General features: G+C 42.4%; 1 protein-coding gene across 1 annotated transcript in view; it reads left to right on the top strand.

The window, feature by feature from the left end:
• Positions 1–18,341, top strand: part of LOC110529587 (solute carrier family 35 member F1) — a 138,452-nt gene that overhangs the window by 81,868 nt on the left and 38,243 nt on the right. The window contains exon 3 of the mRNA XM_021611930.2: positions 7,678–7,805. Coding sequence (XP_021467605.1) covers positions 7,678–7,805 — 128 coding nt within the window. The remainder of the gene's footprint in view (positions 1–7,677; positions 7,806–18,341) is intronic.

The following is an 18,341-nucleotide window of genomic DNA, read 5'->3' as shown; positions in this document are numbered from 1 at the left end:
AATTTAGAGTCTCATATCAAAGGGTCTGAATACTTATGTAAATAAGTTATTTCTGTTTTATTTTTTTACAAAAATCTGCAAAAATGTCAAACAGTTTTCTCTTTGTAATTATGGGCTATTGTGTGTAGATTTCTGAGGATTTGTTTTTATTTAATCCATTTTAGAAGAAGGCTGTAAAGTAAACACATGAGGAAAAAGTCAAGGGGTCTGAATACTTTCAGAAGGCACTGTATATATACACTACCGGTCAAAAGTTTCAGAACACCTACTCCGTTCAAGGGTTTTTCTTAATTTTTACTATTTTCTACATTGTATAATAATAGTGAAGACATCAAACCTATGACATAACACATATGGAATCATGTAGTAACCAAAAAGGTGTTCAACAAATCTAAATATTTTTATATTTGAGATTCTTCAAAGTAGCCACCCTTTGCCTTGATAACAGCTTTGCAAACTCTCAGCATTTTCTCAACAAGCTTCAGCTGGAATGCTTTTCCAACAGTCTTGAAAGAGTTCCCACATATGCTGAGCACTTGTTGGCGCTTTTCCTTCAATCTGCGGTCGGACTCATCCCAAACTATCTCAATTTGGTTGGGATTGTGGAGACCAGGTCATCTGATGCAGCATTCCATCACTCTCCTTCTTGGTAAAATAGCCCTTACACAGCCTGGAGGTGTGTTGGGTCATTGTCCTGTTGAAAAACAAATGATAGTCCTTCTAAGCCCAAACCAGATGGGATGGCATATCTCTGCAATTTATCTCTATCTCAGCAATTTGACCATGAAGGCCTGATTCACACAGTCGATGTTGAGATGTGTCTGGTACTTGAACTCTGTGAAGCATTTATTTGGACTCCAATTTCTGAGGCTGGTAACACTAATGAACTTATCCTCTGCAGCAGAGGTGTTTCTGGGTCTTCCATTCCTGTGGCGGTCCTCATGAGAGCCATTTTGATCATAGCGCTTGATGGTTTTTGTGACTGTGGTTGAAGATTTCAAAATGATTGATATTTTCCGTGTTGACTGACCTTCATGTCTTAAAGTAATGATGGACTGCTGTTTCCATTTACTTATTTGAGCTGTTCTTTGCCAGAATATAGACTTGGTAGTTTACCAAATAGGGCTATCTTCTGTATACCACCCCTACGCATTAAGAAGGAAAGAAATACCACAAATGAACTTTTAACAAGGCACACCTGTTAATTAAAAATGCATTCCAGGTGACTATCTCATGAAGCTGGTTCAGAGAATGCCAAGAGTGTGCAAAGCTGTCATCAAGGCAAAGGGTGGCTACTTTGAAGAATCTAAAATCTAAAATATATTTAGATTTGTTTAACACTTTTTTTGGGTTACTACATGATTCCATATGTGTTATTTCATAGTTTTTATGTCTTCACTATTATTCTACAATGTATAAAATAATAAAAATAAATAAAAACCCTTAAATGAGTAGGTGTGTGCAAACGTTTGACTGGTACTGTGTGCGTGTGTGTGTTTTGGTGACAGTTTGGTGAAGTTGTCTCGAGTCAGTACTCTTCAATATCTCCTGTGGTATTTTCCTTCAGGAGCCTGCAGGTACTTGGTCAGGTCAATACCTTTGTCCTCCCAGTTGGTGATTGCCTCTGAGAGCTCTTTTATTGTTTTTTAGGAGGGAGGGAGGCTCTGCTCATCCCAGCCTATTGACAGCAGAGGAGACTCACTGAGCTACAGCTATGGTCACAACAGAATTCTTACCGCTGATGTACATGCGTTGGATTGTGCTTCTGTCCCAATAGGCACATAATCAATAATGTAATAAGGTATGTCTGTACTAGGGTTGAGGGAGGAAGTAGGAGAGGCAGAGAGCAACTAGCCTACCCTCGCCTATCTAACCACACACGTGGCTATATTGAGAGAGTTTTGAGAGCTATGAGGCTGTAAAGAAAATAGGCGTCTTGATTTAGAATTAGGCCAATGAAGAAAGCCCTACACCAATGAAATCAATGATTCCATTAAGTCTGGATCGAGTGGTATTGATTAGGGGTGGCAGGTAGCCTGGCGGGTAGGAGCGTTGAGCCATTAACTGAAAGTTTACTAGATCAAATCCCAGAGCTGACAAGGTAAAATATGTCGTTCTGCCCCTGAGCAAGGCAGTTAACCTCCACACCTCTCTGATTTAGAGGAGTTGGGTTAAATGCAGAAGACACATTTCAGTTGAATGCATTCAGTTGTACATCTGACTAGGTATCCCCCTTTCCCCATTTCAGACACCGAAAAGCAATTTAAATGTATCCGGGGAAATCAGAAAACATCTCCAGACCTGATTAGAGATGCAGAGGAGATGAGTATATGAGGCAGGATATGTAGCAGTCAGCAGCTTTTAACAAGGCCAGAATAAGAGAACATTAGCCTGTCTGGGTAGTGACGGAGTGCAAATGAAGCTAGCTAGCTCAGGTCCCCTGGAGCTTCCCTGGGTACGCACACACTGATTGGCCATGTAAAAACAATGAATAATGCTACTATAGAAATAGATCCTGCAGTGCTCTGCATTTAACTTACTCTACCACTTAAAGTACTGCCAGTCCAATAATTGGATGAGGAATAACGAGACCATTGGATGTTAATGTTTCATTCAGGCCCCTCCCCTCTGCATCTGCCAAGGGTACTAGAAGGAACTTCTAGTACTAGCTGAAGTGTTGAAGAAAACAAACAAATCTCGCCTTGCAAACTCACACTTCGACATCATCCAAGATTAGAGAGGTGTCTTTCTGCTTAGTGTTAGTGTGATTAGTGTCTCAAAACGGAGGAGAGATTGGGCCGCCCATGCTGTCATTTCAAACACTGGAAGTCCCACTTAATGAAGGCGCTGATCTTTGCCCGAGGTGTGCAAATAAACTCTCATTGCTTACGCACAGAGCCATAGGAGGGAGAGAGCCCATCAAAGTCACACAGATCATTGGCTTCCAATCACCTGGCCTTCTGTTTGCATTGTGTCTGATGTGATGTTTGTTGTCTCTAGTCTAACAGACACAGATCAGAAGGTAAATGGAGGAAGAAGGCTGGGACACACACACAGTGCCCTTGAGGATTCCCATTTCACCTGAACTACCTCATTTGCAACACACAGTCACTCAGTATGTGAGACAATCCCGTGAAAGTCAAACAGACCAAGATAATAAATAATCTGATTATGACACCCCGCCCGCCGTACCCCCACACCTCTAAGATTAATATATGGCCTAGTGGTGATACACACACACACACACCCAGGCTGAACTAACACACAGAGAGGGTATAAAGTCACGCCCAGACTGAACTAACACACAGAGAGGGTATAATGTCACTCCCAGGCTGAACTAACACACAGAGAGGGTATAATGTCACACCCAAGCTGAACTAACACACAGAGAGGGTATAATGTCACGCCCAGGCTGAACTAACACACAGAGAGGGTATAATGTCACGCCCAGGCTGAACTAACACACAGAGAGTTAAAATAACATTTTAAAATAATCTATCAGCAAGTAGCCTAGCCTACAATACAAGATAATAAATTCAATAAATGAATGAAGCCAATAGGCTAGTGGTTTCAGCTATATTGTTGTTGAAACGATGTAGGCCTTATGACCTTTTTAACCAATAAGAGAATATGTCAAATTACTTGAATAGCCTATGGAAAAAGTGAAAAAATGTGTATTCGCATCAGTAAGCTAAGTGACTGAAATGTAAGTATTGGAAGGTTCATGAAAACACCAGGGAAGCTCATCAGGTAGGCTAGAGGCCAAATGTGTGTGTAGAGAAGATGTGCATTGCTTTCAATTGCTAGACTAATGATCATGAGCACTCACCTCAACACAGCTAACATTTCCCAGCATAATTGTAACCTAATATTCAAACGGAGATTCAGTGAAAAGAAAGATCTGACATTGATTTATCAAGAGAGGTTCCAATGCTTTTGTCAAAGCAGCAATGACTCTGTCCCAATCAAAAGGGAGCTGGAATTATCAGTTGACCACACATTTTATATAATTACATAATTTCTGAATGAAAGTTGGTACCTACATGTAGCCTATTGAAGGCAATAGGTCAGAATATACAGTGGCAAGAAAGTGTTTAAACCTTTTGGAATTACCTGGATTTCTGCATAAATTGGTCATCAAATTTGATCTGATCTTCATCTAAGTCACAACAATAGACAAACATAGTGTGCTTAAACTAATAACACAAATTATTGTATTTTTCTTGTCTATATTGAATACATAATTTAAACATTCACAGTGTAGGTTGGAAAATGTATGTGAACTCCTAGTCTAATGACTTCTCCAACCTGGAGTCCAAACAATGAGACGAGATTGGAGATGTTGGTTAGAGCTGCCTTGCCCTATAAAAAAACACTCACAAAATTTGAGTTTGCTATTCACAAGAAGCATTGCCTGATGTGAACCATATCTCGAACAAAAGATCTCAGGAGACCTAAGATTAAAGAATTGTTGACTTGCATAAAGCTGGAAAGGGTTACAAAAGTATCTCTAAAAGACTTAATTTTCATCAGTCCAAGGTAAGACAAATTGTATATAAATGGAGAAAGTTCAGCACTGTTGCTAATCTCCCTAGGAGTGGCCGTCCTGCAAAGATGACTGCAAGAGCACAGCGCAGAATGCTCAATGAGGTTAAGAAGAATCCTAGAGTGTCAGCTAAAGACTTACAGAAATCTCTGGAACATGCTAATATCTCTGTTGTTGAGTCTACGATACGTAAAACACTAAACAAGAATGGTGTTCATGGGAGGACACCACAGAAGAAGCTACTGCTGTCCCAAAAAAACATTGCTGCACATCTGTAGTAGGCAAAAGTGCACCTGAATGTTCCACAGCGCTACTGGAAAAATATTCGGTGGACAGATGAAACTACAGTTGAGTTGTTTGGAAGGAACATGTTTGGAGAAAAAAAGGCACAGCACACTATCATCAAAACCTCATCCCAACTGTAAAGTATGTTGGAGGGAGCATTATGGTTTGGGACTGCTTTGCTGCCTCGGGGCATGGACAGCTTGCTATCATCGATGGAAAAATGTATTCCCAGATGAAGATCAGATCAAATGTTATGACCGATTTATGCAGAAATCCAGGTATTTCCAAAGGGTTCACATACTTCTTGCCACTTTACATACAATAGGCCTATAACATCCAAGTTGCATGATTGCCGATGCTTACACATAAGTGTCTCAATAAAAATGTTCTATGTTTAAAATTCTAAAACACCAAATTAGACCTGCCTTGTTATAAATTAGGCCTACCTTTATTATAAATTAGGCCTACCTTATTATAAATTAGGCCATCATCACTGTCAATTGTGAATGATAATTATTCACGTTTTACTGGTGAAACGTCCATGCTACATGCATGCCAACCATTTGATCCCAATTTCAGGTTCATGGAAATATGCATTTTGATCATCTTAAATGACGTAGGCTAAGTAGCATAGCTGTTTAATCTCATTTTAGAGCCGATGGAGTTAAACACAGCCACCTGGAATTTGTTTCAATCAAAGCATATTTTAGCCTATGGCACCTGCGGTTGAGGTCTGTCCACATGAGAAAAAAACATTTCAGCACAATCATCCTAAATTTTCATCAGAAATGATGTGGTGTTTTTGGTATGACAGTAGCCTAACATTATCTATGCTATTATATTTGGTTTGTTATGTAGAATACTAATGAATCATAACGTGATCTTCCAAGACATGGCACCATTCTGGAAGTGGCGGAGCATGGAGGTGGCACTGCACCCCTGATTTATAACGGTTGGATGACTTCTGGGAGTTTTATCTCAAACCACTTTTTACACCATTGCAGCTAGACAAAAGATTCGGGAATGACCCAAAATCATGTAGGACTAAACCCCCGAAAGCCAGATCCTGGTGACTTCCCTGGTCCTTAGACGTATGTGTAGAGAAAGAACACAGTGACATCCCTGTTTAACCTAACAGATAACCTGCTCTTGAAGCTGAACGCTAAGCTATGGACATAAAACTAGGTAAATACACCTGTACTTTTAGGAAACAACATTTCTCCGTGAACAGTGGCAGGCTGGCTGTTTTTTGTGCTGTGTGACCGTTACCCGGTGATTGTAATGGCCTATAGTAGAGCACAGAACCATCCAGAGTCTGGGAAAGGAAACAGCTCCCCATCACAGCACTGCACTCTGCAATCCTGCCAGTCAAGGAAAGGAAGCCATTTTGAACCTTTTCCCTACAAATGTTTAACTCCAGGAATCTGTACAACTGGTGGCATATCTCTGTGTGCTTAGAAAGATTGTCAATATGTGCAAATGCATAGTAATTTGACAATTAAATTCAGTGCATCTGTTACAAGTTTCTATAATTATTCAAGCACAGTATTAGCTTAGATTTCGCATAAAGTTCCAGCACATTTATCAGTGCTCTAACGGTATCAGTGTACAAGACTATACTGTAGCTACCGTAGTAATAACCCCAACGACCTGTTTGATGTTTTTGAGCATGAATGAATAATTAGCTTTTGGATGCCTCCTACCTGCTCCTCTGTAAATAGTGTTGTGCTGAAGGTCTGAACTCGCTTCTTTGTTGTCTCCAATTATTCCTCCTCTCTGGCCTGACTCTCTTTTTCTCTCACTCTACCCACACTCTGATCCCAGAGAGCTTTCTTTTGCCAATTATGATCATTAAAAAAAGCAGACATTTTAGAATGCTCTCATGTTGGGCTTGTTGTGCTAAGAGATTACTGCACACAGTGCTAGCTATAATAACGGAAAACAAATAACTAGTTAACCGCATTGTTCTATTGAGATTGCAGGGGAGGTTTTTTTACCCTCCCATGATCCTTGGGAAGAGGCTGACTTCTCTCAAGGGTGGTTTTCATTTATCTGTTTGTTTTGTCATGTTAATTGCTTCCTTTGTTTTATCTGTCTTGTAATTAATTTTGAAATGTTAGCCATGCACTGAAGCTGAAAGGGAAATCTTATATACGATAGTTCAATGAGGTAGCGTTCTCTTGGCAGTCGCCAAACTCAGACTCGTCGGACTGCCAGATGGTGAAGCGTGATTCATCACTCCAGTGAATGTGTTTCCACTGCTTCAAAGTTCAATGGTGGCGAACTTATCACCACTCCAGCCGACACTTGGCATTGCACATGGTGATCTTAGGCTTGTGTGCGGCTGCTCGGCCAAGGAAACCCATTTCATGAAGCTCCCGACTAACAGTTTTTGTGCTGACTTGCTTCCAGAGGCAATTTTGAACTTGGTAGTGAGTGTTTAGCAATTCAGGACAGACAATTTTTGTTGCCCTTAGAAATGTCCACTTTACAATAATAGCACTTACAATTGATCGGGGCCCTCTAGCTGGGCAGAAATTTGACGAACTAACTTGTTGGAAAGGAGTCATCCTATGACGGTGCTACGTTGAGAGTCAATTAGCTTTTCAGTAAAGCCATTCTACTGCCAATGTTTGTCTATGGAGATTGCATGGCTGTGTGCTCGATTTTATACACCTGTCAGCAACGGGTGTGCCTGAAATAGCCAAATCCACTAATTTGAAGGGGTGTCCACATACTTTTGGAATATATAGTGTATATCCACCCACAATATCTCATGAGCTTACAGTTATATTCCCTGTGGGAACAGACGTTGTTATAACATGTCTCTCTTATTCTCTTCACAGGTGAGGAGAATCTGCTGGCAATACTGAAGAGGCGATGGTGGAAGTACATGATTCTGGGACTAATAGACATCGAGGCTAACTACCTGGTTATCAAAGCCTACCAATACACCACACTAACAAGCGTACAGGTGAGTCTGTTTACGTCTATCACATCTGAACCCATAGGTGTGTGTGTGTGTGCGCAATGGGTGCATGGGTACAAACGTGTGTGTAGGTGTTTGTGTGTCTACTATATTATTCTGCCGGTCCCTAGACATCCCCCTGACTGGTCAGCCATAAGACGGTAAGACAGCAATGGCCTTTGAGTCCAGAGGCGTAGGCAGAAATTGCTGTGTGGCTGGGCCTGAGTAAAAGTGACTGGGCCAACATTTTCTAGCAGAAATACATAGACATCAGTGGTGTAGTCGTGGTGCATGGAAAAGTGGTGCATGGAAAACATTTCCCAAATGGCCTGCCTGGTGAATGAATAAGCATCCTGTGCAAAATAATTCTATGAAAAACAGATGTAGGCTACTCTGAATTACCTACAATCATGGCAATGCAAAATACATCCACCATGATATCCAGAATGAAATAAAAGGCCCTTATGGCTGATATGTTAGGCTAAGGGGCCAGATAAGCGGATGTTAGTCGTTACTGATTCATCTCTGTATTGTATGTTTTGCTAGAGGACATTTATGGATTACAAAAAAAGGCTTAGGCTACATTAAATTCCATACACCATGGTTTCCACATATTCCTACCCTAATATTACTATTTTTGTATAACTTTTTTATATTTTAGTCTTGCCACTTGATTTCTGTAGGCCTAGGCTATTTCGTGTACAGGGGAACTGATGATCGCAACCGGATTGAGTCTGGTCCTCTGGCCTGAACCTCATAACCTGTCCCTAAAGTTCTTCTATCGAGAAGCAAAATAAATCTGTAAAACTGATGAGACATGAAAAAATGCCCAATTCTCATTGTGAATGTGACTCATTCTCATTGTGACTGCGAATCATTCTCATTGTGAATGCGAATCATTCTCATTGTGAATGCGACTCATTCTCATTGTGAATGTGAATAATTCTCATTGTGAATGTGACTCATTCTCATTGTGAATGCGAATATCAGGAGTCAGAGAACAGAGTGGAGGGCGGAGCTGTCTCGTGCTGAAATATTTTATTAGACTTTCGCGGGCTCAGCATTACCTGCCCGTATGGTACTCAAAAGCCCAAAAGTGCCTACTTTTTGTGAAAACAACCACCCACAACACAATACAAACACTTTAGGCTTATATCTTGAACTGTTTGGCTATGAAACTTATGGGTATGAAATTAATAGCTCACTTTGAATAAGCAAACGCTACTCTATAGACATTCAGACATGAAATCATGTCTGGTATGAGTACAACAGCTCACTTGAATCCGCAACCATCATACATAGCCTAATATCACGGTGGGTATGAATACAGTAGCTCACTTTGAATCAAACACATAGGCCTGACCTACCAAGGCAGGCATGAAAACATTAGGCTAAATTGAAAATAAACAGTATCCAGACCTAACTTTCACATTTTACAGCACAAGTGTAGATGCCTAGGCATGGTGTTGAAGGTGGAGATTATATCACCATAGTCCAAAAGGTCCCTGAGTTCCGTTTCAAAGGACAACCAGGCTACAATTGTTGAGATGTGCAGTCAGCATGCAAGTTCTGATGGATGTTTTGATACGGCCTGTAGTGAAAAAAATGGCCAGACCAGTTGCACTAAATTCTTCCACTGCTCTGTCGTTTGCTACATACTTTAGTCTGAGACTGCCATCATTGAAGTCATTTGTGGTGAAGAGGGGCAGGAAGGGGGGTTGTACAAAACAAAGTCATCAGTGATTGGATTGTCTCTAACCAATCAGAATATCAAAGCAAATGACATATTTTTAAACTGCCACTTTACCCAGATGTGTTCTGGCTCTGGCCCAACCCATCGGTTTCTGGACCAATCAGACTACCCCGTGTTCACATTCGGTACTCAGATCCAGACTCATTGTGGAGAAGAAACTAACGTTTGTTTGTGTGGCGTTTGGCCAGAGCAAGGAGTCTGCGTAGCCAGGCAAGTGGAGAGGTCTCTCTCAACAGTAAGTCATACGAAGTGTGATGATGTTCCTTAGTTGTCTATTGATATTTGGAGAAATGTCAGGGCTACAGCTGTCTAAACCTTCAATAAGGGATGGGAATTCCTGACCTCATAAACACGCTTCATTCAGCATCTTCAGCAGAGATATGATAGTGACCACATGGGGCCAGCAGTGATTATTTCAGTGGAAAAGTCCTAGACCCTGGCAGACAGGGCGCTGCTGCTTTCATTTAGGTCTGACCCCAATTAGGTGACTGGCAAATTGTTTGGTCATAAGGCTGTTGGTCGACCTTGATTGTTGTCGTCGTGCAGTAACAAATATATATATATATTTGCGCCCATCTCAGTGAACTAGTCCATTGTGGAGGCCTAGACTAAAAGCCAATTTATGTTTGATCCAAAAAAAATGTAATCGGATGCTCCATAGGGGTGGTGTGACACAAATGCGGAGCCTCCAGAGGCATGCAGAGGCCAAATCAAGCACCATACCGCATGTTCTTGCGCCTCCCAAATTTTGTAACAATGCGGAGGGCTCTGTATAGCTCTGCATTAGCATAATTAGTTAACGGTAGGTTGGGGCAGTAGCTCCTGTATATAAACAAACTCACTACCTTGAAAACAGCTCTGCACTGCTCAGCGAAGCGCAATAAGTATGAATGCCTTGACTTCTGCTGAGGCCATATCACCATAACTGCTGCATGGCCAATGCAGATGTGGGATTGATCATGTGCACATTCATTGTTGTGCTTTGCTTGTTAGTGTAGATTAGTACATTTACCGTTAATTCCCATAATTTCTAATCTACAATGTTGTTCATTTGGTTATGGTAATTTATTTTAATGCATTCAATATTATTATTCAAGTATTCCCATTCTCATTGTGTGAGTGGACACTTTTTTGTTGTTGCAGAATGCAAAACCAATGCTACATTTGTGAGAAACAAGTTTTGGTTCATTTCATTCCATTTACGAGGTGTCAATTTAGTCTTGGTCTATTGTTTGGAGCCTCCTGTCAATGTTGAGTAAGGACACACACGCATAGAAGTAGGCCTATAGGCTACCTGGCCTGCGCACAAATGTAGGCATATAAATGTGCTCATTTGGGCATCTGATAGTATTTCTGATTGGCTTAATGCACCACCACTAGTGACCTATGGAGCTTCTCAAAGTCATATTTTCTTCACCTCAAACAGCAAGCAAAGTCTGGTTTTACATTTATTCAGAATAACAATCTTTCCAGCTCTCTCCCTTTTGATAACCACTCAGCGTGAAAGGGAAACATGTCATGCTCTGATCCAGTGGAAACGTCATAAAATAGGCCTACCTCATAAACTCTTATCAGTGCTTGACTTGGACTGAAATATATACTCATTTTGGGTGCTGGTACTGTTTATATTTAGGTGCAGGAGTTCCACAATACTGTTGAGCTAATATTCTATAAGAGGAACATGAGCTCAAGCAGTAGAAAATTTGAGGTGCTGGTACTCAGCTCCAGTGTGTTTCTTATCTCTTGCGCAAATAGCCTACAACTGTGTCTGTCCCGAGCTCACTGGCGCTGGAAATTCTAATGGCCAGAATATTTTATACAATACTAGCGCAAGCTTCGGGCTGGGCCCAAGTTAATAGTTGATGCAATGTTTTAAGTTCGTTGCAGACAGGCCATGTGTAGCTGTAATGTGGTCTGTGTGTAGCTTGTGTAGAGGAGTCAGGCGCAGGAGCAGATATGAGTAAATAAACGTAATTTACTCAAAATAGACAAATATAATACAATAAAGCTAGCCCACATAACGGACCGATTTACATACAAACAATTACTCACAGGGATTAATACGGTAATCTGGGGGAAGCTGTAACCTGTAGCATACCTCGTTCAGTCTCCTCAGGACTTTAAATGGCCCCACAAACAGCGGACCCAGCTTCTGGCAGGGCAGGCGGAGGGGCAGGTTTCAGGTCGAGAGCCAGATCCAGGCCTCCCGGGTGGCGCAGTGGTTAAGGGCGCTGTACTGCAGCGCCAGCTGTGCCATCAGAGACTCTGGGTTCGCGCCCAGGCTCTGTCGTAACCCGGCCGCGACCGGGAGGTCCATGGGGCGACGCACAATTGGCCTAGCGTCGTCCGGGTTAGGGAGGGCTTGGTCGGTAGGGATGTCCTTGTCTCATCGCGCACCAGCGACTCTTGTGCTCAATGAGGTTAAGAAGAATCCTAGAGTGTGAGCTAAAGACTTACAGAAATCTCTGGAACATGCAAACATCTCTGTTGACGAGTCTACGATACATAAAACACTAAACAAGAATGGTGTTCATGGGAGGACAACACAGAAGAAGCCACTGCTGTCCAAAAAAAACAAAGTGTACCTAGATGTTCCACAGCGCAACTGGCAAAATATTCTGTGGACAGATGAAACTACAGTTGAGTGGTTTGGAAGAAACACACAACACTATGTGTGGAGAAAAAAAAGCCACAGCACACCAACATCAAAACCTCATCCCAACTGTAAAGTATTGTGGAGGGAGCATCATGGTTTGGGGCTGCTTTGCTGCCTCAGGGCCTGGACAACTTGCTATCATCGACGGAAAAATTAATTCCCAAGTTTGTCAAGACATTTTGTTGCATGAGAATGTTAGGCTAGCTGTCCGCCAATTGAAGCTCAACAGAAGTTGGGTGACGCAGCAGGACAATGACCCAAAACACAGAAGTAAATCAACGACAGAATGGCTTCAACAGAAGAAAATACGCCTTCTGGAATGGCCCGTCAGAGTCCTGACCTCATCCCGATTTGAGATGCTGTGGCATGACCGCAAGAGAGCAGTTTACACCAGACATCCCAAGAATATTGCTGAACTGAAACAGTTTTGTAATGAGGAAGTCTGATTCCCAACTACAGAAAACGTTTGGTTGAGGTTATTGCTGTCAAAGGAGGGTCAGAAAGGGTTCACATACTTTTCCCACCCTGCACTGTGAACGTTTACACTGTGTGTTCAATAAAGACATGAAAACGTATAATTGTTTGTGTGTTACTAGTTTAAGCAGACTGTGTTTGTCTATTGTTGTGACCTAGACGAAGATCAGATCAAATGTTATGACTAATTAATGCAGAATTCCGGGTATTTCCAAAGGGTTCACATACTTTGTCTTACCACTGTAGATTATTTTATTAAAACACATAGGGCGTATCTATATATGGAAAAATACAGGTTAACAAATTTAGACCAATCTATTGGTCGAAAGAACAAACTACTTTCGGTCGACTAAGATTTTTTTTGTCAGGGACAGCCCTACTCTCATTATTCCATATTGATCCTCCTGGAACCGGGTATGCAGCTCAGTCAGCTGTCTGTTCCAGAAGATGAGTCTAGCATTTTTGGGCAGCTGTTATAGACTATTTAGAATTTTATTTGGTCATATTTGGTTATTTATGTAGAAATGTTCAAAATGTTGCACTTTTTAAGGGCCTCTTCACTCTTCTCTATGTAGTGCTATGAACTTACGGGTAAGTTTAAAACATTACCCTGGCTTTGATTGTGATGGCTTTGTACTATAGCCTTCACATTTATCCAGTGGAAAAGAGTGGGGTTTGCTAGCCTGGTGTTGAAGCGTGCCTCGCAAAGATGCTTCCAATCTTTATATACTGTATGTCTCTAACAAATGAGCCTTCCATAGTGGCCTCGGAGAAATGTATACACAGTTTTACAGAAAAGAGCGTGCTTTGTCGAACTGTATGCCAGCTAAAATAAAACTGTCCATACCGAGTGGTGCAGCGGTCTAAGGCACTGCATCTCAGTGCTTAAGGCATCACTACAGACCTGGTTAGATTCCAGACTGTATCACAACTGGCCGTGATTGGGAGTCCCGTAGGGCGCCGCACAATTGCCCCAGCATTGTCCGCGTTAGGGCTTGGCCGGGGTAGGCCGTCATTGTAAATAAGAATTTGTTCTCAACTGACTTGCCTAGTTAAATAAAGGTTAAAACAAATTTATTCCAAAACGAGGATGACTCATATTTTTGGTTGTGTGGGTGGTTCGTCAACTACAGTTCAGACAAATGCGCAGGTGGCCTCGTGATGACATGCTCACCATGACAAGGCCGGGCTGGGCGATGTTGAGCTGTGCTGTGGAAGTCAAAGCAGTAGCTAACCTCATGGGCTGACGATGACTCTGACAGATTTGGTTTAACCAATGGAGGTAGTGGAGCAGGTGTTGTCTTCATCCTCCATCTGTGGCTTTTTGAAAAAGTGCATGAGTGAACTATGTTTTGCCATAACTTGTGACTAGCTGGCTAGCGCTAGTTCGCATTAGCAAAGAATTGCAGAGGGTATAAACAATTTTCCCACAGTTAGCATGCTAGTAGGTACATGTGTGGGGGGGTGGGTAGTGGTACCATATGATTGCGATAAAACAAATTAGCCTCCTACTGCATTTTTCAACATTTCTGTTTAGTCAGGAGACAATACAAACTACAAATCTAATTCATGTACTTAATGTTATGCGTATATATAAAATGAAATAAATGAATTTGATTTGTTGTTTGTAATATACACTGCTCAACAAAATAAAGGGAACACTTGAACAACACAATGTACAGTACCTTGCGAAAGTATTCGGCCCCCTTGAACTTTGCGACCTTTTGCCACCTTTCAGGCTTCAAACATAAAGATATAAAACTGTATTTTTTTGTGAAGAATCAACAACAAGTGGGACACAATCATGAAGTGGAACGACATTTATTGGATATTTCAAACTTTTTTAACAAATCAAAAACTGAAAAATTGGGCGTGCAAAATTATTCACCCCCCTTAAGTTAATACTTTGTAGCGCCACCTTTTGCTGCGATTACAGCTGTAAGTCGCTTGGGGTATGTCTCTATCAGTTTTTCACATCGAGAGACTGACATTTTTTTCCCATTCCTCCTTGCAAAACAGCTCGAGCTCAGTGAGGTTGGATGGAGAGCATTTATGAACAGCAGTTTTCAGTTCTTTCCACAGATTCTCGATTGGATTCAGGTCTGGACTTTGACTTGGCCATTCTAACACCTGGATATGTTTATTTTTGAACCATTCCATTGTAGATTTTGCTTAATGTTTTGGATCATTGTCTTGTTGGAAGACAAATCTCCGTCCCAGTCTCAGGTCTTTTGCAGACTCCATCAGGTTTTCTTCCAGAATGGTCCTGTATTTGGCTCCATCCATCTTCCCATCAATTTGAACCATCTTCCCTGTCCCTGCTGAAGAAAAGCAGGCCCAAACCATGATGCTGCCACCACCATGTTTGACAGTGGGGATGGTGTGTTCAGGGTGATGGGCTGTGTTGCTTTTACGCCAAACATAACGTTTTGCATTGTTGCCAAAAAGTTCAATTTTGGTTTCATCTGACCAGAGCACCTTCTTCCACATGTTTGGTGTGTCTCCCAGGTGGCTTGAGGCAAACTTTAAACAACTCTTTTTATGGATATCTTTAAGAAATGGCTTTCTTCTTGCCACTCTTCCATAAAGGCCAGATTTGTGCAATATACGACTGATTGTTGTCCTATGGACAGAGTCTCCCACCTCAGCTGTAGATCTCTGCAGTTCATCCAGAGTGATCATGGGCCTCTTGGCTGCATCTCTGATCAGTTTTCTCCTTGTATGAGATGAAAGTTTAGAGGGACGGCCAGGTCTTGGTAGATTTGCAGTGGTCTGATACTCCTTCCATTTCAATATTATCGCTTGCACAGTGCTCCTTGGGATGTTTAAAGCTTGGGAAATCGGGGCCTCCCGGATGGCGCAGTGGTTAAGGGCGCTGTACTGCAGCGCCAGCTGTGCCATCAGAGTCCTGGGTTCGCGCCCAGGCTCTGTCGTAACCGGCCGCGACTGGGAGGTCCGTGGGGCGACGCACAATTGGCCTAGCGTCGCCCGGGTTAGGGAGGGCTTGGTCGGTAGGGGTGTCCTTGTCTCATCGCGCACCAGCGACTCCTGTGGCGGGCTGGGCGCAGTGTGCGCTAACCAAGGTGGCCAGGTGCACAGTGTTTCCTCCGGCGCATTGGTGCGGCTGGCTTCCGGGTTGGATGTGCGCTGTGTTGAAGAAGCAGCGGCTTGGTTGGTTGTGTATCGGAGGACGCATGACTTTCAACCTTCATCTCTCCCGAGCCCGTACGGGAGTTGTAGCGATGAGACAAGATAGTAGCTACTACACAATTGGATACTACGAAATTGGGGAGAAAAAGGGGTAAAATTCAAAAAAAAAAAAAGCATTGATCTTTTTGTATCCAAATCTGGCTTTAAACTTCTTCACAACAGTATCTCGGACCTGCCTGGTGTGTTCCTTGTTCTTCATGATGCTCTCTGCGCTTTTGACGGACCTCTGAGACTATCACAGGTGCATTTATACGGAGTGGATTGTATTTATTGTGGATTGTATTTAGTCATTTAGGTCAACATTGGATCATTCAGAGATCCTCACTGAACTTCTGGAGAGAGTTTGCTGCACTGAAAGTAAAGGGGCTGAATAATTTTGCACGCCCAATTTTTCAGTTTTTGATTTGTTAAAAAAGTGAAATATCCAATAAATGTCGTTCCACTTCATGATTGTGTCCCACTTGTTGTTGATTCTTCACAAAAAAATACAGTTTTATATCTTTATGTTTGAAGCCTGAAATGTGGCAAAAGGTCGCAAAGTTCAAGGGGGCCGAATACTTTCGCAAGGCACTGTATATAGAGGCCAGATGTGCGCAATGAAAGTTCCAGAGGGATCTGTGACATCGTGGGATTCTGTCTTTGTCTCTTCCTCTGTCACTGCCCCCGCCTCTACTCAGCCAGCCAGAAAACAGATGGAGTGTCAGGGTCTATCTCCATCAGATACCGCTCTGCTTACATCATCCCCCGTCCGCCACTCGAGACCACTCCGCCTCATCGTTGTTTCTAGAAGGGCAATCGATGACAAGCATGGAACCTCGGTCTCACAGAGTGTCAGGGCCAGTAGTGTGGAGCGCTGACTGTTCTGCTGAAGTGAAGTGGTGGAAGTGGAGTGTAAAAGGTAACAGAATCCCCTCATTGGTGGTCTGGCCCTGTGACAGACAGGCAGACAGACTGGATGATGCATGGACGAGTTGATCAGTACCTCCATGCCTTGCTGACCCAGAGGCAGCCCAACGTAATGATGTGACAAGCACACGGGTGGCCTGCAGCAACTGTTCACACAGGGATGGATCTATCTATCCGCATGGTGTGACTGTCACTGAGTGACTAGGCCGGAAGGTGAGGAGAGTGATAGGGTGACTCTTCCACTGTGAAGAGACGGATATTTGAGAGCAGCAGACTACAGCAGTAGCTCTCTCTTCAAAGTAAACCCAGTCTGAGGATATTGTGAAGGTGATTAAACGTTCAGAGGAAGGTGCGCTCAAGGAATCACTGTAAATATTGACTCAGTAAACAGCTATAACTCAAACTGGTACAAATATTTTGAAATAAATAGATTTTTTTTCAGATCTGCTGTGCAAGTTGTTTTGATAATGAGCAGTGTTTCCCCTACGATTTTCTTCCGCAGTGGTGGCAAAGTCAGCGTGGGGGGATTGCCTGGTAATGGGCGGGGCTAATGGCGCCGTCTCTGACCCGAACATTTTTGAGGACCTCGTCTTTGTCGCAGAGACAATATTTTTGTTTTAAAGCAAATTTCCTGTAATTCTACAAATTGGTGGAGAGAACAGTATAATAGTTTTCTTCTATTCTACACCTTTAGTCATAGCATATGAACACGACATAAGCCATCTGAATGACTCAAACATTATAACAAAATCAATGAGGGCCCCATGACAGCTTGATGATGAGAGGTCTAAGGAGAATGGCAAGAATCTTGCAAGCTAGCAGGCGGGCCACAAACATCAGCACAGTACAACAGTGGTGTGCAGAACGCACAACTTGTCGGTCCTTGTCACAGATACGCTATTGCAGCAGACGACCACACCGGGTTCCACTCTTATCAGCTAAAAACAAGAAGTGGCTCCAGTGGGCAAAAAATATAGCCTGGTCCGACAAATCCCAGTTCCTGTTGAATCATGCTGATGGCAAAGTCTGGATTTGGCGTAAGCAGTCCATGGCCCATCCTGGCTGGTGTCAACGGTACTGGGTGGTGTTGGTGTAATGTTGTGGGGAATGTTTTCCTTGCACATGTTACCAATTGAGCAACGTGTCCATGGCCCGAAGAATTCAGGTTGTTTTGGAGGCAAAGGGGGGTCCAACCCAGTACTAGATGGTTGTACCTAATAAACTGAACACTGAGTGTATAGCTTCATTATCATTTCTACATGCTTTATAACTGGTTTTAGTCATTTAATGTATATTTGTTATTCTGGGGGGGAGTGGCGGCAACTATAATAAATAAAATATATATTATCATATTGTAATATAATAAATAAAATGGAGTTAAGCAGAGGCTAAATGAATATAGGGGAAACACTGAAAAAGAGAGCAGCTCAGGTCAAGTGAACTCAAATTAAGTAAGTTTGGTGTTAGTAAGAGACTTGATCAATGGACCGTCTCACTTTAAGTCCAAGTCAGACACTTATTTTGTTCCTCTGTGCAGGGGATG

Source organism: Oncorhynchus mykiss, chromosome 8, assembly GCF_013265735.2.
Source record: "Oncorhynchus mykiss isolate Arlee chromosome 8, USDA_OmykA_1.1, whole genome shotgun sequence".
Classification (NCBI taxonomy): domain Eukaryota; kingdom Metazoa; phylum Chordata; class Actinopteri; order Salmoniformes; family Salmonidae; genus Oncorhynchus; species Oncorhynchus mykiss.
This window is presented reverse-complemented; position numbering and strand designations above follow the sequence as displayed.